The 23,884-nt window shown below is 36.5% G+C and overlaps 1 protein-coding gene across 3 annotated transcripts; it reads right to left on the minus strand.

Moving 5' to 3' along the window:
* Positions 1-3,455: 3,455 nt before the first annotated feature.
* Positions 3,456-23,485, minus strand: LOC306859223 (broad substrate specificity ATP-binding cassette transporter ABCG2-like). Of its 3 annotated transcripts, none has more exons than XM_079400138.1 (16): positions 23,434-23,485; positions 22,833-23,045; positions 20,996-21,055; positions 20,619-20,733; positions 20,215-20,367; positions 16,484-16,641; positions 15,187-15,338; positions 15,002-15,103; positions 13,774-14,024; positions 12,911-12,993; positions 12,564-12,653; positions 10,698-10,822; positions 10,456-10,610; positions 9,574-9,663; positions 9,249-9,322; positions 3,456-4,140 (listed from the first exon to the last, which is right to left on the minus strand). In XM_079400138.1, exons 2-16 carry the CDS (start codon positions 23,036-23,038, stop codon positions 3,990-3,992), a joined length of 1,965 nt encoding a protein of 654 aa, XP_079256264.1. In that variant the 5' UTR covers positions 23,039-23,045; positions 23,434-23,485; the 3' UTR covers positions 3,456-3,989. The 3 variants fall into 3 exon arrangements, with proteins under 3 accessions (XP_079256264.1, XP_079256266.1, XP_079256265.1); XM_079400140.1 differs by having other exon boundaries at positions 3,456-5,122; XM_079400139.1 differs by having other exon boundaries at positions 22,833-23,067.
* Positions 23,486-23,884: the final 399 nt, after the last annotated feature.

Raw genomic sequence — 23,884 nt, forward strand, 5'->3', positions numbered from 1 at the left:
CTCCTTCGTCCAGTCCTGCGGCTTCATTAGGCAAAAACTAGATTTGTCCAGAACTGAAAAAGTATAACAACAACATCATATTGAAAACTGTCACATGTTTACGTTCTGCTTCATTTAGATAGGGCCTACATCTTTGGCTGCATCACTGCACTTTGCTGATGTAATCTTTGTTGTAATTCTGATTTTGCCAAAGTCACGTTGTCACTGCCCGTAAAAAAATTTCTATAGACACTGAAACATGCACAGAATAGGTGCCAATTTTAACTAATACACTGTAAAAAAAATGAACCAATTTTCATTTAAAAAATGAAGGTGATAATTAAAAAGTTTTTATTTTCTATTAAAGAAATTGTGGTTTAGAGTTGTATAGAAAATATTGAGAACTTGACAAGAGATATGTTTTCCTAATTTTTTAAAGAAATTAGCCCTTTTGAGGTTTAAACTGAGGAATTGATTAAACTGAAAAAAATAAGAAAATAAACCTACCTATTTTAAGTCTTTTAGTACAAAATACAGTCAAATACAAAAAAGTCTTCAGCAAACGATGCATCTCTAGATGGCTTCTTCAGGAGGATAGGTAGATCTTGGGAAGATCGTACCTCAAGATGTAGTCCCTGTATTGTCCCTCTAAAGATGTAAACATGGCGCAAATTAATTCTAGTGGTCTGAGGTGATACTTTTTTTCAATGAATGGAAGTTTTCACAATCCCAAACCATTTTTCTGTGTGGCAGTTAGTATCTTGTGTTGAGCAGACATCAGCAGATGGAGATGGCAGCATCACAGCAATATTGGCAAAATACATTTTAGGGTCCCCTTAGAGTACCTGCTCCAAAGGAGGAAGATGGCCATGTCATTTTCCAAAAGGAATGTAATGATATCCAGCCAGTAATCCCGATTTTCTTCATATTCCTGTTTCCCCTCTTTCAAAGTGTTCAGTACCCCTTCAAAGATACTTTGGAAGAGTCGAGTATAAGGGGAACCACCAGTGACTGATGTAGATGTCATTTCATTGGTTTCTCAGTTTGCGGACTCTTCTGTTGTTTCTTCATGAAACTGTAGTCTGTTCCTACAGTGTATCTGCAGAATGGTGTACAGTATGTGGTCAATTTCAGCATAAGCCAGAATGTTATCGGTGGGACAGAATGGGGGCAGTTACCGGGGGGGGGGGGGCAGACAGGAGCCACTTGTGCTTTTAGGGGGCACAATTTTAAAATAAATCTTAACCTACTTTAAGTATTATTCGTTTAGTCATTTTTCACCATGTCATGCATCACTCCACTCTCTAGAAGTAATCTATAACAATTTCAACTAAAATGATTATTTCATCATATTTAATTTATTTGACAAATTATTTTGTATGTCAGGGGCATCATTTTTATCACAAGTGAAGGGGAGGGGGGCTCTTGGCATATGACACACAGCAGCCACAATACCACTGTATAACTGGCTTATGTATTATTATTTTTTTCTTTGAAATATTCCCAAAATATATCATGAAATATCTCCATTCACAAATATGTGTAAGTAAATGCATTTTGCACCTTTATAGATTATGTTAGTTGATCTATAATGGGCGATGGGCAAAGCAGTCTGATAGTGTAATCTATTAACTATGCATAAAAATCCGTCTTTTTACTTACGTACCAGAGTGTCATACCATAAAATATTTTTAATACGACTGACTTTGTATATTATTTGGATTTAATAAAACATTGTAAGTTACTAATTAGCCCATAACACTTCCATAGAACAAACAGAGAGCAAAGAACCTTTACATTATCAAAGAACATATTCACTTCAGTCCAGTCTCAAAAACTCCCATAATAATCTCTAAAGCTGTTTACACTGTGAAATGAATATCTTACTTACATTCATACATCTTCACTTTGTTGTTTCTGGTGAGAGAATTAGTCAGAGAATTCACTCAGCCAGCACGCGTGGTGATGAAACAGTGTTATACAAATGGTAATCAATATGCTAAAAAAAAAAACATGGTTAATACACTTTTACTACAATAAAACCAAGGTTAATGACATGCCCCCATACACCAAAGGGATTAAATAGGAAATTATGCACATATCCCTAATTATTGCCTAGATCAATTGTGTCTCCAATAAAATAGTGTGGGTTGTTGTAGTATTCTTCGATGACACCTTTAATGATGTTTTTGGCTATTGCTCCCTGTGTTATGTTGCTGGTGTGTTGGAAGCGCTGATGGGATTTCTGATGAAGTATTTCACTAGAACACCACACAGTCAGTGAACTTGTGTTGCAAGGGTTTACGTCTGATGGGAAATTTATATGTTGCACAGCATGAAGAGAAAGTGAATTTGCCACGCAAACGTTATGTACAACTTCCCCTTGCACAAACATGTTGGTAGGTGAACCTGAGTGTATAGCAAAGAGTTATTTTTCCAAATTTTTGATATATGTAGTGTGTCCATGGCTGCCTCAGTTTGCTTACGCATCAGTCTCTGGTTGAAAAATATTATTGTAATATAGTATATATAGCATTTTACATATATATATATATATATATAAACAAAATATATCAAAGAAATTTGCACTCTCAAAAACAAAGGTTTAGGTGGCTTTAGGGGCTTTCGCACTGGGGGAACCTTTTCATAGTTCCTAGAACTACTGCTGGAAGTTTCTGCTTTTTGGCGTGTTCACACCACAGGAACTAGGAATGTATTTAGTTCTAGGAACTCCTTTTGGGCTAACTAAATTAGCTCCTACTTCTAAAACAGATCCAGAGGAACTATCAGTCACATAAATGTATGCTGTTTGGCCAAACGCATACGAAACACTGGCTACCTGGCATTTTTAAAAAGCCAAGTAAAAATATTTACTCCACAAACATGGAAAAAAGCAATAATAATGGCATTTAGCTACCTGTTGTGGTGTTCTTTTCTCAGCCTCGATTATTTGTAACACTGCAAGTTGTCATAGGAGATTACATTTTATTTTTGTGCTCTTTTATTCACGTAAATTGTGTGTTTTACATTCCATTACAAAACTCGACACACACAACAAATACAGCTCCGATCACAACGTCGATCCTCCATTCACCGGTTGTTGATGATTGGAAATATCAAGAATAAAGACGTTGCTGTCGGCCGCTTCAGTGTTTCTGCTGCTGAATGGTTCTTCTATGGCAGGGGTCACCAGACACGGTCCTGGAGGGCCGGTGTCCTGCAGAATTTAGCTCCAACCCTAATTAAACACACCTGAAGCAGCTAATCAATGTTTTGCCAGGTATACTTGAAACTTCCAGAGAGGTGTGTTGAGGCAAGTTGGAGCTGAACTCTGCAGGATCAAGATTGGTTACCCCTGTTCTATGACATCACTGTGAAAACCGCAACAAGAACATACAGCAAACAAAAACCACTAAAAGGTGTCAAACTGGAGTGACTACGATGTGTTGTAAACAGACAGGCAGAGCACAGAGTTTGTCCTTAGCACAAAGTCTTTAATCCAAAATGCACTGACAAACAGGACAAGAGGCATAAACCAACACTAACGTCAACGAGACCGGATAAAGAACACAGAAGGAATAACTTAAATACTGATACAAACAAGGTAAATTAACAAGACACAGCTGAACTAAACAACTAATCATATCAGTAACTATGACAAACAATGACAAATGGGAAAACCAAACAAGGGAATACAGGAAATGATGAAAAACTAAAAGTCCATTAAACAGAAACTAACTGAACATACCCATAACGCCATATTTTATTAACTGTACTCCTACTGAGCAAAAACACAAAGCAAAACAAAAACATTAATTTTGATACAAATCTTTGGTGTGCAACTATTTGAGAACAATAATCCTGAGCACAATCAATTCTTCACGTTGATTTCTGTCTGCAGCATCCAGCACGGATGTATGTTTATGATTTCCTTCTGCATTATGACTGTTTGAGTGGGAAATGGGATTTGGATGCTGCGAAAGTGTATGAAGAAGACCACAAGCTTGTGTTTAGGTGAATTTCCTGATGAAGCGCAGCTTGAGGTAAGCGATGATGAGAAAGATGAGGGTCATGATTCCCAGAGCCAAATGATTCTGCCACAAACCCCAGGTTGAATAATTGATGCCCTGTTCGCTCAGAAAGTCCTCACCTGTGGTGCAGCTGCAATGAGAAAAGATGAGAACATTAGAGCAGTTTTGCATCATTGCTTGCTGGTTTTCTACACTGAAATATCTTATTGAATGAGCTCATTTTGGCACTAAAATGAGAGATACATGAAAATGCAATGGAGCAGCTGTAGCTTAAATTGATGGAAGGATCCTAATGCCTGTGGGAATTTGATGGATGAGCCGTTTCAGCTGCGATGCATCAGTGAAGCAGTATTTAAGCAGTCATTGTGGCAGGAGCGGCAGCCCTCAACCTGTTTGACTCCATCGAGCAAAGACACCGAAAACACTACACTTCTGTAAGTCTGCTTATTCCACCATTTCTTTCCTCTTTCAGTCATGGTTCCTTAGTAGAGATGGGCAGATGAAGCCTTGTGAAGCTATTGAGGCTTTTTCCTGATTGTGCCAAAAAAGATTCAAAGACACACCCTACCAGTGACACCTAGTGGTCAGCTGCAATTATAGCAGCCACTTTCAAATGATTCACACATCTTGTTGATTCCAGTTTCAACACAAAAGCAATACTCAGCAATAGCAGCTGTGTCTTGATTCTGAGAATCATTGTCATGAAAATGTTACTATGTTACTATGAAGCTGGGAGGGAACACCAAGCATTTTGCGTCTCCTTATAATGAATGAAGCTGCTCCAAAGATTCGGATCAGTCGCCTCACTTCAGCTGTTTCACTGTGACGTATGAAGCCTCAAATGTCATCTGTCACGTGATCACAGAGATATGATACAAGCCTCGACACAGTCTTTTGAACCAGTCTGATTCAATATAGTAAAACAGGCTTTGGAGCCTCAGTGTCAAACGTCCCATCTCTAACTCCATATTAGTGTGTTGCATCTGTTGCAGGAACATAATTCTTCATGCTGCACTTCTGAAAATGCTCTACAACAATGCAAGTGTTTCTTTGCTGCTTCTACGTCTTATTTACACAGACTTTCTTTATTTACATATCTATTTCACAAAAGCCTGTGAAAAAAAAGCATGTACAAATTTTCTTAGTTACTAATAGCATTTCATTAGATAACAATGGTTAATGCATTAAATAACAATAAGCAAAACATTTATTCCAATAAATATTGATCTCTGTTACTGCTACTTGATACAAATTTATCAAAGGTTTATTGCTCCTGTTAGCACAGGTTCATCAAATAGTATAAACAGAAACAACAATTCATTTTAAAATTGTATTACTAAATGTTGTCATTTCCATTTATTAACACCAATAAGTGCTTTATAAGTATTTTTCATTGTTAGTTTGTCAAAGGGATGGTTCACCCAAAAATGACCCCATGATTTATTCACGCTTAAGCCATCCTAGGTGTATATGAATTTCTACTTTCAGACAAATACAATAGGAGTTATATTAAAAAATGTCCTTGCTCTTCCAAGCTTTATGTCAGTGAATGGGTGTTGAGATTTTTAAGTCCAATAAAGCGAATTCATCCATCATACAAAGTGCTCCTCAAGGCTCCGGGGGTTAATAGAGGCCTTCTGAAGCAAATCGACATGTTGCTATAAGAAGAATATCGCGTATTATATGCGCTTCTGAAGTGCAGCATTTTGGGGTGGCTTGTGTGTGTATATCAACAAAGAATAGTGTAACAATGCTGCGGTATTATCAAAACACTGTTCATCGCTGGTGGAGTTTATGGTTGTGAAGTGTTCTATCTGCCGCAGGAGTTCACGGCCATTGTTATTGTCGCGGTTTACATCCCCCCGTGTGCAAACGCTAAGGACGCGCTTCGTGAACTGTACAGCGCCATCAGCGAACAACAAACAAATAACCCTGACGGCATTTTCATCATAGCCAGTGACTTCAACCATGCAAACCTAAAGACAGTTTTACCAAAGTTCTACCAACATGTGAACTTTGCAACAAGGGGAAACAACACACTGGACTTTGTTTATACAACAGAGAAAAGCGCATACAAACTGAACCCCGCCCCCACCACGGGGACTCGGACCACATCTCTGTTATGCTAATACCAACATACAGACCACTTCTCAAACTCGCCAAACCGGTTCAAAAGCAGATCACAGTATGGCCAGTCAATGCCACCTCAGCACTGCAGGACTGCTTCCAGGACACAGACTGGAACATGTTTAAAGAGGCAGCCACTTACAACAACCACACAGACCTGCAGGAGTACACTGAAACTGTGACTGCTTACATCAAAAAGTGCATAGATGATGTAACAGTCACCAAGACCATTACCACACGTGCCAACCAGAAGCCATGGATGACAGCAGAGGTTCGTGGGCTGCTAAAGACCAGAGATGAAGCATTCAGATCAGGAGACAAAGCAGCCATCAAAACAGCAAGAGCCAATCTGTCTCATGGCATCAAGAAGGCAAAACATCAATATGCTAAAAACATCAACAACAACTTCACAGACAGTAAAGACACTCGGACCCTGTGGCAAGCCATTCAGACCATCACTGACCACAGGCCAGTGACGATGACACATCCTTACCAGAGGTACTCAACCACTTCTACTCACGATTTGAGATAAAGAACGACACACCTGCACAGAAACTACTCGCATCTCCAAACGACCAGGTACTTTGTCTCTCTCCAGCCGACGTAAGGAAGACCCTGTCCCGGATTAACCCACGAAAGGCTGTGGGCCCTGACAACATACCTGGATGTGTACTGAGAGACTGTGCTGCACAGCTGACGGATGTCCTAACAGACATCTTCAACATCTCGCTGAGCCAGGCAGTCGTCCCCACGTGTCTCAAATCCACCTCCATAATTCCAGTACCAAAGAAGTCACCCATGTCCTGTCTGAATGACTATCGTCCCATAGCACTGACCCCAATCATGATGAAGTGCTTTGAGAGGTTAGTCATGCATCACATCAAGTCCAGTCTCCCAAACACACTGGACCCATTCCAGTTTGCATACCGGCCAAACCGTTCCACGGACGATGCAATATCCACCACTCTCCACCTAGCTCTTACTCACCTGGAACAGAAAGAGTCTTATGTAAGAATGCTGTTCATCGACTTCAGCTCAGCATTCAACACTATAATCCCACAACAGCTCATCCACAAACTAAACTTGCTGGGCCTTAACACCTCCCTCTGTAATTGGATCCTGGACTTTTTAACTGCAAGACCTCAGTCAGTCCGTGTCGGCCGCAACTCCTCCAGCACTACCACACTGAGCACAGGTGCCCCACAAGGCTGTGTGCTCAGCCCGCTGCTCTTCACGCTGCTGACTCACGACTGCACTGCCAAGTCCAGCTCCAACCACATCATCAAGTTTGCTGATGACACAACTGTGGTAGGCTTCATCAGCAACAACGATGAAACGCTTTACAGAGAGGAAGTGGCACAGCTGGTGAAATGGTGTGGTGCTAACAACCTGTCCCTCAATGTGAGTAAGACAAAAGAGGTTGTGATGGACTTCAGGAGAAACTCTGTTGACCATCCCCCACTGACCATCGACGGCTCAACCATGGAGAGAGTTGGCAGCACTAAATTCCTGGGGGTGCACATCACAGAGGATCTCACCTGGACCACCAACGTCACGTCACTCAACAAGAAGGTACAACAGCGCCTCCACTTTCTCCGCTGGCAGAAAAGGGCAAGTCTCCCGCCACCCATCCTCACCACTTTCTACAGGGGCACCATTGAGAGTGTGCTGACCACCTGCATCACTGTCTGGTATGGGAACTGCAGTGCTGCTGACCGCAAGACCCTACAACGGACAGTGAACACTGCCGCAAAGATCATCGGTGCCCCTCTCCCCTCCATCCTGGACATTTTCCTTGCACGATGCTCCAGCAAGGCCTCCAGCATCGTGAAAGACCCCACCCACCCCTCCCACAACCTCTTCCAGCTCCTACCATCAAGTAGAAAGTACTGGAGTATCAAAGCTCGCTCTGTCAGATTGCTCAACAGCTTTTTTTCCCCAGGCTGTGAGAGCTCTTAACTCCAATCTCCCTGTACCCCTCTGATGTTACTAAAAAGAACATTATTTTGCGTAGTGGTGTAATGCAATGTGTTTATGTGGTTTAAGATTAAAAAACACATTATTTTCCACATACTGTACATTATTGTTGCTCCTCTATGCTCTGCCTTTGAATCATCAGTGGCAAATTCTTTAAATATGAAAACATACTTACAGGCTGTGAGTCAGAAGCACCAGACTGTCCTTGCAAAGTTGGAATTGCCCCACTTTATAGAAACAGCCTTTGTGCAGGCCAGCATTGTAGGCTACTCTTCCAGGTTCAGGAAATAGTCTGTAAAATGCGCTGCACACACTCTAATATTTGGGTTGAACTGTTCTGGAACAGTGTTGTAATTATTCTTTTAGAAGCCTAAACAAAGTAGTTTCGCTGTCACAATGAAACACAGTGTCTCCAGGACATGGCACCGACAGCAGCAACAATACTACAGCCAGAATAATAGTTCCACCTTCTTTCATTGCATAAACATTTGGGCGGTATTATGCAAATCTTCCCACACCGTGACATAGACATGTGGGGGCGTGTTTAAATGAGCCATTTTAGGGGGGCGTGGGCAAGTCTTAACTTTTATAAAGAATATCTCTTTGGGTTTGAGACTTTAGTCTTTGCAACTTTAGGGATCTTATCTATGCATCAACAGCTTGTAACACTCCAAAGAAAAATGAAAACTTGAAATCGCATATGACCATATGACCACTTTAATTTTTAACTATGGATATTTTTCTTACACAAATGTGACGATTCGCTTCAGAAGGCCTTTATTGATCCCTTGCTGTGTGGAGCAATTTTCTGATGGATGGATGCACTTGGACTTCAAAATCTCAAAATCCATTCACTGCCATTATAAAGCTTGGAAGAGCCAGGGCATTTTAATATAACTCAGACTATATTCGTCTGAAAAAAAGTCATATACACCTAGGATGGCTTTAGGGTGAGTAAATCATGGACTAATTTTCATTTTAAGGTGAACTATCCCTTTAACAAATGTAAACTTATATTTCAAGTAACAAATTTTATTTCATGAACATTTCTTTCATTTCAAGTAAAACATGTTTTTGATGATTTTACTTTCAGTTAACTAATTGTTAACCAGTCTCATTCAGTTTCATACTCACACTTCTACTAAAGTGCTGCTAATGTTCCTCATGTCACAGAAATTGAGTCCGGTGAATTCATTGATTTCCAAAGCCTGAAAGAACATTCATCATCATCCACAAATAAACACTGTTTTCTGTTCTGCATTTAATAACACTGCATGCTTAATTGTGATTAAGTATCAATGTTATTATACATCACTAAAACCATAAACAGCAAACATGAACAGTTACACAAAAAAATCAACTACTTACTATCTATCAATTCACTTTTTCAAGAAATGTTGCATTAATTATGAGTGAACTTCAGGAGAAGATAATGCTACAGCAAAACATTCAGACTCACAGCGAGACCGTAACGAGGAATACTGAAATACTTCAACCAGTTCAACCAATTAGCCACACTGGGGAGATTCACCAGCAGCCCTGAGAAGATCTGAACACATGGAGACACAGGAATAAATATTACACAGGCTAAGACTAAACATAAATATCAACATGACATGCATTTTATGAACTGGATCAGCTCAAACATCTAATTTCAAACATCTAGACACATATAAACACTACATAATTCAACTGTCCTTTATTGCTATAATTATATAATTACACAATTATTTGCATATATTTATATACAAGTATACCTATAAATATACATATTTATTTATATATTAATGTCTATAACAACTACTCATTACTTGTATATTTATATCTTTATATGCAGTATATACACACACATATAAAGATAAGCATACAAAAAAAATCATATATACAATTTTATTTTATTTTATTTACAATCTCATATTTTTATATTATATCAATTATTTATAAATTATACATAATTTTATATATATTTTAATACACACACACACACACACACACACATATATATATATATATATTTAAACAATTCATGATTTTTATTTTTATTTAAACAATTATCATGACTTATTTTAATTAAATTATTACAACTAACTTTGAAAATAACTCACTAATTGCCTTAAAAATCTCTGTTCCTCTACTCGTCTGTTTTCAGTTTATTTCACACTATTCTACATTAGGTTGGTTGGGGAGAGATTAAAGCTGTAACAGCTGTTGTCTCTGTTAAAATAATTACATTCGTTAGTGCAAACACTCATGAAACCCCTTAACCATGGTACACTCACAGCCTCATGAGGCATAAGTGCTTTATTTGAGCTTGAAAGTGTGTGTGTGTGTGTTTCTTTACCATCATAAAGACAAAGCTGATGGTCAGGAAGATGTTAGCGATGGCCAACACTGTCTGATCAGCAGAGATGGCCAGAGTCATGGACGTGGCTGTGTACGACACCAGAACGATGGAGAACATGAAGATGAAGAATGTCTCGGCCGTTGACTTCAGTCCTGCACAGGAAACATCAAACATCAGACTGCATGTTCCATATCATACGAGCATGAATGACGCGATGAGGATGAGGGTGTATGTCTGACCGATCATCCAGTACACCACGCAGCTGAAGATGACGGCCGGGATTGTACGCAGAAACAGGACGTCAGACAGGACCTTGGACAGGAAGTACACGGACACTCTGTAGTATCCGCTGATGTACTCATGCCTGAGGACACACCCACCATAACAACATCATCAATCAATCAAACAAAAAAACAAATTACAATCAATCAACATTGTAACTGCACAGAAAACGCCACGGACCAGATTCTTAAAGGGGTCATCGGATGCCCATTTTCCACAAGTTGATATGATTCTTTAGGGTCTTAATGAAAAGTCTATAACATACTTTGGTTAAAATATCTCAGTGGTAGTGAAACAACCTTTTTTACCCTGTCAAAAACAGCTATTTTCAGAGCAAGCCGTTTTCTTGCATCCTGCTTTAAATGCAAATGAGCTCTGCTGACCCCGCCCCTCTCTTCCGAGCCGCTCTCTGAGAGACTGTAAACTTTAGCTGCATTCATTGTGAAACTTGCTAACTAGCACATAGGCGATTTGCAAAGATTCATAAAAAAAACGTATACTCAATTCTTCTGGAGAAACAAACGTGATCCACTACATCTTCAGCGGCTCAGATGTCGGGAGCAAATGACGACTGCTATGTTCATTATTACACTGTTTCCAAGTTTGGAAACACCCCTGGCAAAGTGTGGTTTTGGACGATATCAGCATAAATCCTTATCATTTTTTGGTGCAAATACATTAAAGTAACTTGACATTATCATTGAAGACCAGCAATAAAACATAATAACGGCAATATATACATGTCAGTCAGACATGCCCCTTCGCCAGCTGTGATGCCTGGTTACTGGTTTAAATTTGGCCCAGGTTTTTAAAAGATGTTTGGGTCAGCACACCTTAATACTGTAGCTTCAACAATTGATTGCCAATTCAGTGTCAATGTTTGAATAAACTGACAGCTCGGACGCCCAGATTATGCAGAGCTGTAATAGCTGCTAATGCTGGATATTTTGATGAACTGAAAATGTAAGTTTTTTTTCTATGTATAAACTGTTTAAGTAATAAAATATGTTTTCTTGGTTTGTGTTGTCCCTTATCAGTGCAAAATTATCACAAATTAAAAAGGATTCATGCCAATATTGTCCAAAACCCCACTTTTCTAGGGCGTTTCCAAACCTTTGGAGGGCAGTGTACATCAACAACAAAACACCTCAATCGCTTAGGAGTCGTCCTTCTCTACATCTGCTCTGGCGGTGAAACAATGGCGGACTGATGACAGATCACTCATGGCAGGTCTAAGGTAAGACACCAAGTCCAGTCTGTGCTGAAACGCTACTGTCAATCAAACAATCATGGGAGGGGCCTGTCTGTGTGACGTCACACAGACAGGCATCTGAGATCGGCTCGATTTCAGAAAGGGGTAATGATTTTAGTAGATAAAAAAAAAAACAATCATTATAGGGTGGTTGTGCACACACACTGCCAACACACATTTATGATAAAACAACATGTAATAGTGCATTTCACATCCGATGACCCCTTTAAGAATAAACTTATTCTTACCTGGTATTTTCTTCTTAATTTCCTACTTCAGGAAAAAAAAGAATATTTTGCATCCCCAAAAATTCTTGTTAACACAAAACTGGACACTGAGGACACTGCCTATGTCCCTGTAATTCAAAAGGCCTAAAAAACATACTAAATGGTGTTTTTTTGAAAATCTAAAAATGCACAAAGTCTCCTGTGAGGGCTAAGTTTAGGTGTAGGGTTGGTGTAGGGCAATAGCACACACAGTTTGTTCAGTATAAAAACCATTACGCCTATGGAGAGTCCCCATAAACCACAAAAACCAACATGTGTGTGTGTGTGTGTGTGTGTTTACTTACACAAACAGTTTCCTCTCCGTGATGAAGAGTTCAGCTGAGGAAATAGAACTGAAGCACTGATTGGTGGTGATGAAGAAGAGTGCGCCCATCCTGAAACACACACACACACACACACACACACACACACACACACTACTGTTAATGGACAACCACTGGACGTTTTTCGAAACTTTGGAAACACACAATGTTGCAACACAGTATTATTCAGTCATTTTATTTGAAAACACCAGGGCTGAAGAGATGCAGCTTCTGTTCATCAGATCTGAACACTGCATCACTTCTAATTCAAGCAGAAATGATTCATCTCACAGAAATACTGACTGAACTGAATGAACATGTTTCCATACCTGTTCTGAATGCCGCTCATATTCTCCTCCACTCCAAAAAATATAGCTCCAACAACCAGAGCCAGTAAAACCATCACCCCGATCTGGAGAAAAAAGACTCTGATTAATATAGAAATATCAGCTTCCGTGTAAAACATCATCTTTCTTTTAACATTTAATTATTTATAAATCTGTATATTCTTTGAACAAATATATTTCGCTACACAAAAATAAAAGTGCATTAAATCATTGCAATATTTTCAGTGTTGCTTCCATTTATATCACCAGCAAATTCATCTCAAATATATTGTGAATATTCAATGAATCTAAAAGAATTCATATCAATCTATGACAAGAGTTGCTGAAAATCTAATAATTAATAAAATTATGTAAAATAAACAAATAATTTTGAAACTAAAACAATCAAAATATAACTCCTATTAAAAAATAATAAATATTGTATAATTATCTACATGAGTTATTATATTTCACTAGAACAAAAAAAACTGAAATAAAATATAAAAAAAAAATTAAAACAACATATTTTTCTTGAATATATACATGCATGTGTTTGCATTTATATATGCATATACACAGTACACAGACATACATTATGTAAACACAAACTTCTATTTTAGATGCAATTAATCGTTTGACAGCACTAATAAAAATCTATTAAAACAATTCTAAAATGACAAAAATAAAAACTCATTTAAAATAATTAGAAAAACACTACTAGTATCTCGATACTAAAATAACATTACATTGTGTGTTGTTAAATTATTAAAATATTACCTCAATCTCAGAGGGACTTCAGTTAAACATTTCAGCTCAAAGGCTGATAGAAACATCTGTGAATGCCTGATATAGATGGTGGTGCTGACCTGAGCGAACGAGGTCTGTGGGTTCAGCATGAGGTTCCTGAAGGTTCTCTTGAGGACCCAGTTGAACTGGTGGCAGAAGGACGTGCTGTAGGTGATGGTTCTGGATTTAGGTTTTGTGCTGTAGTCCTGTCCCTGAACAATTTGCTCCAGCTCGCTTTTAGTCTGTTTGTAGCTGGCGCTGTTCTTGTATTCCTCCACCAAACGGTCCTCGATGCCCTTCAGAGACGAACTCAGCTGCTCCTCGTCCAGGTCTAACATGCAAACACTTATAATCAGTCACACAGACACAAACCACTAACATACGTATCTCAGTCAGTGAGGATATCAGTAACTAAAACCATTAAACATTCATATAGCTGAACTAAATTCTGAATGTTAGATGATAACTTCTAAAACGGTTTAAAACTCATTTTAAACATGAAAAAAATTCTAACTATTAGTTTCAGTTTAGATGTTAACTAAAATGAAACCTAAAAAAAAAATAATAATAATTATTTTAAAATGTCATGACTATATGTGACCCTTAAGTCGCTGGGGTATATTTGTAGCAATAGCCAAAAATACACTGTATTGGTCAAAATTATAGATTTTTCTTTTATGCCAAAAATCATTAGGATATTAAGTAAAGATCATGTTCCATCAAGATATTTTGTAAATTTCCTACCGTAAATATATCAAAACTTCATTTTTGATTAGTAATATGCATTGCTACGAACTTCATTTGGACAACTTTAAAGGAGATTTTCTCAATATTTAGATATTTTTGCTCCCTCAGATTCCAGATATTCAATGTATAAATTAAAATTTCGAAAAATTGACCCTTATGACTGGTTTTGTGGTCCAGGATCACATATTTAGTCATGATTATGCCCATGAAATAATCGATAAATATTTCATTTGTACAGATATAAACCCACCAATGTAACATAAACATAATGCTAATAAAAAAATTATAATAAAAATAATGATAAAATATAAAATTACAGTTTATCTTACATAAAATAAAACAAAATGATGATAATTTATAAAAAAAAAATACAAAACCACTTATAAAAATAATTAAAATAATAATAAAAATAAAACACATTTTCAAATGATAATTTTTTAATTAATTGAATTATAATATTTAAAAAAATAAAAAAATAAATCAGGCTGTTGTTGACCAAAGATAGCTGTAAATTGGCCTTTATATTGAGACAACAATCATATAGAAAGGAAACTGCTGTACCCTCACTGTTGTTTAACTTGTTGAGAGCGACGGCGGTGGATTCTCCATTGATGACATCCAGGAAGAAATCAGCAGGGTTGTTATGAGGCTCACAGGTGTATCCTGACACACACACACACACACACACACACACCAGTATCAGGATGTGAGGGTCTGTTGATGTGTGTATATTTCTGTTTTCATACCGATCTGACTGAAGTAGTCCAGGGTGTCCTGAGCTTGGCCGTGATACACCATCCTTCCTCCCACCAGCAGTGTGAGGCTGTCGAACAGCCGGTAGATGGAGTACCGCGGCTGATGGATGGACAGGATGATGGTGCGACCGCTGTTCGCCATTCTGAGCAAACACACAGGTTAAACACACAAGAAGGTTCAAACACAGAATGGTGCGGTGCTGTAGGTAAATCTCACAACAATGTCAGTTTCATATTTCATCCCAAAAGCTTTTTTTTTAATTATTTATAAAATACATGTATTTATTTTATTTATAAAGTAATAATAAAAAATATAAAAAATAATAATAAAATAAAAAATAAATAATAAAAAGAGTCATTTTGTTTATAAAATAAAAATTATATTTTTTTATATAAACAATGAATATGTTGATATATGAATAATATAATTGATATTATTCAATTATATTTATATGAATAATTGATGAATGAATATTTGAACATGAATAATTGATATAAACACATTTTTATATAAATAAATATAAGTACACACATAAATATAATTATATATTTTTTTAGGATTTTCCCCAATGTGATATTTTCATTATTGAACAAAATAATACAGATATTAAATAACATGCATTGTAAAATACATATATATTTTATATTAGAATACATATTTTAATAATTTATCTTTGGATTTCTCAGTTTGCTATAGTTTGGTTAGCTTTTTGTGTATAACCTTTGTCTGCTTTTGGACTTTTATTGTGGATTACCCTTTCAAAACATATTGCGTGTGGATCCTCATAATACAGTATAAGTTAGGGCTGCTAATTAAAAAAAAATTGGTAACACTTTACAATAAGGTTCATTAGTTAACATTAGTTGACTACATTAGTTAACATGAACTAAGAATGAACAATACTTCTACAGCATTTATTAATCTTAGGTAATGTTAATTTCAGCATTTACTGATGCATTATTAAAATCACAAGTTGTGTTTGTTAACATTAGTTAATGCACTGTTAATTAACAAATTTTTCTCTATTGTGATATTTTCATTAAATCATTTAACTTTGTTAAACCAGCAACTTAAAGGCTGTAAAAATAAAAATGTCATGTGTGAATAATTTAATAATTTCCGTAATAGAATCAGAATCAGAATGATAATACATGTTTATTAAAAAATAATAATAATAATAATATTTTAATCATATATATATTTAAACTATTACATTTCTTTAAGTCAATTGAAATGAACATGTCTGTCTTGTGGTTTAGGTGTGAAATATGTTTTGTATAAACGCACCTCTTGAGCAGCATGAGGACAGAGTTGGCCGTACTGGCGTCCAGGCCGGTGGTCGGTTCGTCCAGGAAAAGCACCGGTGGATCAATGATCAGCTCCATGCCGATATTTGTTCTCTTCCTCTCTCCACCCGAAACACCACGAATCAGCTGCGTGCCCACCTGTAAAACCAGCCAATCAGAGCAGCCGTCAATTCAAGTCCCGCCCTCTAAACCCAATAACGAACAACAATACTGACTTTGTCAAATTCATCATGATTACCATTAGTAGATCACACAGAAACGCAGATTACACCCTTTTATAGGGGCTCTGTAGCACACACCATTTCACCTACAGTCACCAAAATTCATTCACCTATAAACCTCATCAGCCAAATGACTTTCGTGCTGACAGTCAATGCTCCACCCAACAGGAAGTCGGCCATTGTTTGAAAAATGCATTCAGTGCAATTTGATGTACTCTAGGGGTTGAACGACTTTTTAAAGTTGACTTTTATGTGATGAAAGTCGAGTCGAAGTCGACTAGTCGCTGATGACGTCATTAATGAACAAATAAGTCTGGAGCTGTGACAAACACCTGGTGCACATGGCATATGACACAGTGCTGCCCACATGGCTATTGCTCCTATAACAGCTTATTTCTATCAGTTCTTTCGTGTTTGGGTCGTTATATTTCTCGCAGATTTCTGCTGGTTCTAAATCAGATACAGATAAGTCGCACAGTAAAGATTACATTCATATGAATGAATGCATTAGTGAGAGCGATTGCGTGTGAATTAATTCTACCTGGCAGCGTCTCTCTACTAGTAGTGAAGCTGTGGGATTTAGTTATTAAGAAATATGTGCTTGAACCTTTCAGTTTTTTTTGGCAGAGCACTGAAGTCGATTAGTCAGTGCAACCCCTAATGTACTCATCCTAGAGTTTTCAACCGATCACCACCAAACTTGGTCAACATGATCTCACGACACTGAGGATAAGATAAGATAAGATAAGATAAGATAAGATAAGATAAGATAAGATAAGATAAGATAAGATAAGATAAGATAAGATAAGATAAGATAAGATAAGATATCCCTTTATTCGTCCCACAACGGGGAAATTTCTTTGTTACAGCAGCAAGAAGAAATTGTTCAAATAAAAATAAAAAATAAGGTAAATACAGTGCATAAATACAAGAGAAAAAATAAAAACAGAAACAATAATTGCACTTCCAAACAAACAAATTGCACTAATTTCAACAAGTTGCACAGAGGTAATATTGCACAGGTTAAAAAGTCATTATTACCAACATTACACAGTTTAAAATATTATTATTGCACAGTTCTGTTGCAATGAAATAATGATATAATGAAGATAATGTTGTAGTCTCAAATGGTGTTACTGCACAGTTGCTATTACACCAAAATCTAAGACAAAAAACTGGTATTGTAAGATAGTATTGTAATATCAAATATAAGATATTGTTATTATTATACAATTTCAGATATTATAACATTATATAACAGTATACATCTGTATGGAATATGGATGCTCAATTGCAAGGGATTTTTGATATCGCGAATGGTTTGGCCGTAGTGAGGTTATGAATTTATGGCGAAAAAGGGAAACAGGAAGTGTGTTATAACTTCAGAATTTTCAAAATGCTTTGATTTCAACAATTTATTTTCACTCGATTTACCTCAAACTTCATCAGAATAATAAGACACAGCAGATAAAAATCACAGCACGATAAAATTTTTTATATTGGTCAATTGGTCGAAGTAGAGATCATGTTCCATGAAAATATTTTGTAAATCTTTTACCATAAATGTCAAATCACTTCAATTTTGATTAGTAATATGCATTGCTAAGAACTTCATTTGAACAACTTTAAAGGAGATTTTCTCAATATTTAGATTTTTTTGCACCCTCAGATTCCAGATTTTCAAATAGTTGTATCTCAGACAAATATTATCCTGTCATAACAAACCATACATCAATGGAAAGATGATTTACTCAGCTTTCAGGTGAAAAAAATTGACACTTAAGACTGGTTTTGTGGTTTAGGGTCACAAACGCTATAGCTTAATCACATAAAAATATTGTAATTATATTCCATTTCTCTTTTAATACATTTAATACATGTCTACATTAATAATATAATTCGATACAAATATGATGGCGATTTGTAGATTGACTGTATTGTTGCTCAGTGTTTCTACTGTTTGTCAGCGCTGTTTCTGCTGGCTTTAAACTAGTTTAAATCAACGAGCCATTTGTGTTCTTCGCTAAACTCAAGTGCTTTGTGCTGGATCTCACAGCGGCGCTGCCGTTTGAACTTTGAGCCGAACGGATAAACTGTCCGTGTGGTGCGGCTCAAATGAGCAGCGTTGTTTCGTTCCACTTTTGCTGCATAAACATTATATATCGAATATTTATCAAACTCTTGTTATCGTTTAATCAAGGAGAATTATATTGCATTAATTATCATTATCGTTTTATCACCCAGCCCTACTGTGAAGGGATTCTTGATATCTTAAATACTGTTGCCATGAAACTCGACACACACACATCAGTATTTATGATAGTTAGACACTGGAAAACCTGGCATGGAGCATGCGCTCTATAGCGCCACCTTTTGATCTACTGTTCTCATCAAGCAAGAAACATTTCTACTTTACAGTCATTAGCTACGACCAACAGGAAGTCAAATATTTTGGTTTGTGGATTTTGAGATTTTTTTGTGTGAATGTGGATTTAATTCAGGCTGTGCATTATTGCATATTCATGCATAATCATGCAATTCACACCAAACTAAGTCAACATGAATATATTGAAGATGCTAGATGCATATGTTTTTTTGGATTTCTTAAATTGTGTTGCCATGGCAATTTATTAAAATAATCAGGAATGATCAGGAAGATGACAGCAAATTAAAAACATCAGACATTTCAACTGACAGAAGAAGGCTGTAATACTAAGACTGTCCAATAGATGAAGTCATTTTTTAAGCCTAATCCTTTTTCTTCTCACTTTCCACCACTTAGAATGACAAATAAATAATAGAATCAGATGATACATGCTGAACCTTAAATACAGTTTTATAATTAATTGGGGGAAGTCGTGGCCTAATGGTTGGAGAGTTGGACTCCTAATCCAAAGGTTGCGGGTTCGAGTCTCCGGCCGGCAGGGATTGTAGGTGGGGGGGAGTGAATGTACAGCGCTCTCTCCACCCTCAATACCACGACTGAGGTGCCCTTGAGCAAGACACTGAACCCCCAACTGCTCCCCGGGCGCCGCAGCATGGCTGCCCACTGCTCCGGGTGTGTGTTCACTGTGTGTGCGTGCGTGCGTGTGTGCATTTGTTCACTACTTACTGCTGTGTGTGTGCACTTGGATGGGTTAAACGCAGAGCACCAATTTCGAGTATGGGTCACCATACTTGACAATACGTCATGACTTTGACTAATTATATTTATTTACAAATGCTTATAGATCATTAAAATAATTTTTAAAAAGGTAAAGATTATACAATGTTTATATATCCTTCCCTTTCTCTCTCTCTGTGTGTGTGTGTGTGTGTGTGTGTTTCACACTCTTGCTGTTCTAGAGTAACCCTTTCACTGCTGTAGCTCAACAACATGTTTTGGGTATAATTATTACTAATCATTTCATAAACAAACAACAGTGGATTGTTGTTAGCCGGAGTTCATTATGCATGTAGTCAGTCAGTGAAGGTGTGTTTGGTTTGTTACCCTTGAATCAGCCACTTTGCTCAATCCCAGCTCCTGAATGAGTCTCTCAATCTTCTCATCTTTTTCTCTCTGACGGATTGACTTTGGGAGTCGTAAAGCCGCTGAGAAACGCAGATTCTCGCGAACGGTCAGCGTCCCCATGACCACATCATCCTGCAAAAAAGAGAAAACATACAGTCCAGCTCTTCTAATCTTAGTCAGCAATCCCACAATTCCCTTTGCCGTAATAGGTATTTGACAGAATAATGAGTTTATCTTTGGGTTTTAACTGCTGAAGTTTTTCGAGTCAAACGTGACGTCTAATGAGTGATTCCTCACATCATGTGTCTTTGAGGAGAATGTGCTCCTACTTTAACTACAAAAACAGAAGGAAGGAAATCTAGTCAATTTTGTGAGGTTTATACCTGCACTACGTATCCAGACAGACATTTGAAGTTTGGAGGTTGTGGAGCTCCGTTTATAAGAACTTCTCCAGAGAGACCAGCAGGATCCTTACGAGCGGCCAGAACGTCCAGAAACCTTCAGTAAAACACAAACATCATTATACAAAATACATTCATTTTTTTATTTTAAAATACACTAAATATTTATTATATTATTCTAATATTATTCTAAATATTGTACTATTATAATAATTATATTAAATAACTTAAATTATATTGAATATTTTAAATACATTTATTTTATTTTTTTTTTATTTTAAATGTATTACATCAGTAAATAAAATATGCATAATATTTAAAAATATATATAAAAAATGCATTGCATGTTCAGCTCTTACGATGATTTCCCGCTCCCAGTGGGTCCTAATATGGCGTTCAGTCCCGGCTTCATGATCCCACTAGACAAAACAGAATTACATCAGAATTATCATCACCACATTTTCTTTACCATCACATGGTCACAGAACAAAATAAAGCCAAACACACAGGATTCTGACTGGATGAGCCCCATTCTTTTTGCAAGACATTTTTCTTTTGCGTGACTACAGGGCAAAACAACAACAGCAACAAATGCCGTCTGATCATATCAAGTGCTCTCATGTGACACATTTACCTAACATACTAATGTAAGGTGACATAATTCAAATTCATGAGATGCAGGGCCAATCATCGGAGCTCATGTGTCTAATTGATACAGATAAAATCATTTCATGAGTTCAGATGAGGAAATACACATCTGCTGTCACGCACACTTACACAAGCAGCACATGGACACACACGGGTTAATGCTCAAACTCACCCGACAACCTCCGATGAAGAGCATGCTAGCTATCTATCCCTCACACGAACTCTGTATAAGGGTCACATACTATGCTTTATCTCAAATTATTTTTATGTGTATAAAGTTCTTATTAATTTTATTTCAGTTTGAGGCATTTTAGTACATCAAGTTAAACTAAATGAAAATTAGAAACTAGCTGAAATTATGTTTCTTTTTTATATTTTATTTCATTTATTTACAAGTTTATATAAAATTTATTTTAAGTAATTTTAAGTAAAAGGATTTGTTTTATATGGTTTAAGGTTTTGTTATATATATATATATATTTTTTTTTTATTATTATTTTTTTTTTATTATATTGTCATTTTATATTAGATTTAAATTTATTATATGGATAAAATAAATATTTTTATAACTATTAAATATTTATTAGTAATTTATTATAAATATTTTAATATTATATTATTTAAAAAAACGTCCCAACATTTCCGGAATTCGGGTTGTATTTACATAGTTGACAAAATGAGAAAAACGCAACAAAATCACTAAAACTTTAACTAAATTTAAAATGAAAATAGAAAACAAAAATAAAAACAAAATCAAAAATTAATAAAAACTAGGGTTGCACCGATACCGATACTGCTTTATACCCTCAAATGTCTGATTTAGGCATTTCATGTCAGACAATGACTTGAATATGTAATGTAATCAGGTTATGAAAGTGTAAACTTGCACATGCGTGCTCATCTCCGAGGGTGTGTGTGCTTGTATAATAATGCATTAGCACGCAAGTTATATGTCTGCTGAAGCACGTACAAACGCATGACACACTTTTTTTCAAGGCAGGTCACAGGAGTTTGTTGAAACATCTCCATTCTTCCTTCAATTCACACAAGTCCTCCTGGTGGTTTCCACAAACACAGCGCCTTTCATATTTTAAATTAGTTTTTACTTTCTGTGCATTTGAATCTTTAGTTAAAGTTTGAGTCATTTTGTTGTGTGTTTTTGCCATTTGAATCTTTTTATGCGTATATAGTTCTTATTAATTTTATTTCAGTTTGAGGCATTTTAGTACATCAAGTTAAAATTAGAAACTAGCTGAAATGATGTTTCTTTTTTATATTTTATTTCATTTATTTACAAGTTTATATAACATTTATTTTAAGTAATTTTAAGTTAACTATAATAACCATGAAAAATACATAAAAACATACATACACAAAATACCTAAAATATGACAAAAACCTGTACCACGGTAACACCACAGTACTTTTATATCAGAAAAATCAATGCACACAAATGCCTTGCTATTTAAAAACCATGAATCATGAATATTGTGATCAAACGGCATCAGATCTGACTCCACACCATCATCAAAAGAGTGGAAGACTCACTTGAGCTCGACGAGGATGTTCTTCTGTGTGACCTTCCTCTTGCACAGGAACCCGCTCTTCATCTTCACGCTGTAGTTGATGTTGTGGAAGCTCACGGTCGCTCCTCGTCTGGGCGATGAGAAGGACATTCTGGTGGACACCGGTGTCCTGGACTCATTATTGTTCATATCTTCGACTCCGGTCATCTGAACAGCTGTGTCTGCCATCACAACCCTGAGGAACAGCAAACCCTCAGCTGTCAGATAAGATGAACTCAATAAATCATTACATCAGGACACACACAATCAGATTTATCTGGAAGTTTTGACTTCATGAAAGAAGTTTCAGTCTGTTTGCAGAATCTCAATGTACCTGATCTACTCAATCAAGTTTTTCTTAATAGCCTATGAAGTATCAAACACCAACCGCTTCTAAAGTAAAAACTTTGTAGAAATGTGCTGCAGAATCACTACAAAAACCCTTCAGCCTTCAATATTTTGCAGCGAAAAAAGAACAAATATAATATTGAACAAAACAATCAATGTTGTTTTGATCAGAAAATTGAGTAAATAATTAATGGACGAGTATTGCACGCTTGATTCAGAGAAGTTTTTACACTCACCTGAAGCAGAGCAGATCTGCAGTGAGTGCGTGTCTGTGGGTATTATACAAGTCAGTGTGTGTTTTTGTGAATGAGGTTTCATAAAGACACCAGGCGTGTCACACGTGTTACAATAACCGGAGTGACTGGAAAGCCTTTGTGCATCAGTGTTTATACATGTGAACATCAAAATATCATGGAATTACCATCATTGAACTACCAGCTTTTGGGGGGGGGGGGGGGGGGGGGGGGGGCTGATGTATATCCCTTCATGATAAATATTTTAAATATTTACAAAAAAAAAATTAAAAAAGAATTTCATGATGAATACTGTGTATTTTTATTATCGATTATATAGTCTTCAAATGTCTTTAAAATAACTAAGTCATCATTTGTATTTATTAATAGCTAAAAGATGACAAATACAATGACAAACACAAATATATGATTCATAACAATATTTTCCCAAGTT

Source organism: Barbus barbus (genome assembly GCF_936440315.1).
Source record: "Barbus barbus genome assembly, chromosome: 40".
Classification (NCBI taxonomy): Eukaryota; Metazoa; Chordata; class Actinopteri; order Cypriniformes; family Cyprinidae; genus Barbus; species Barbus barbus.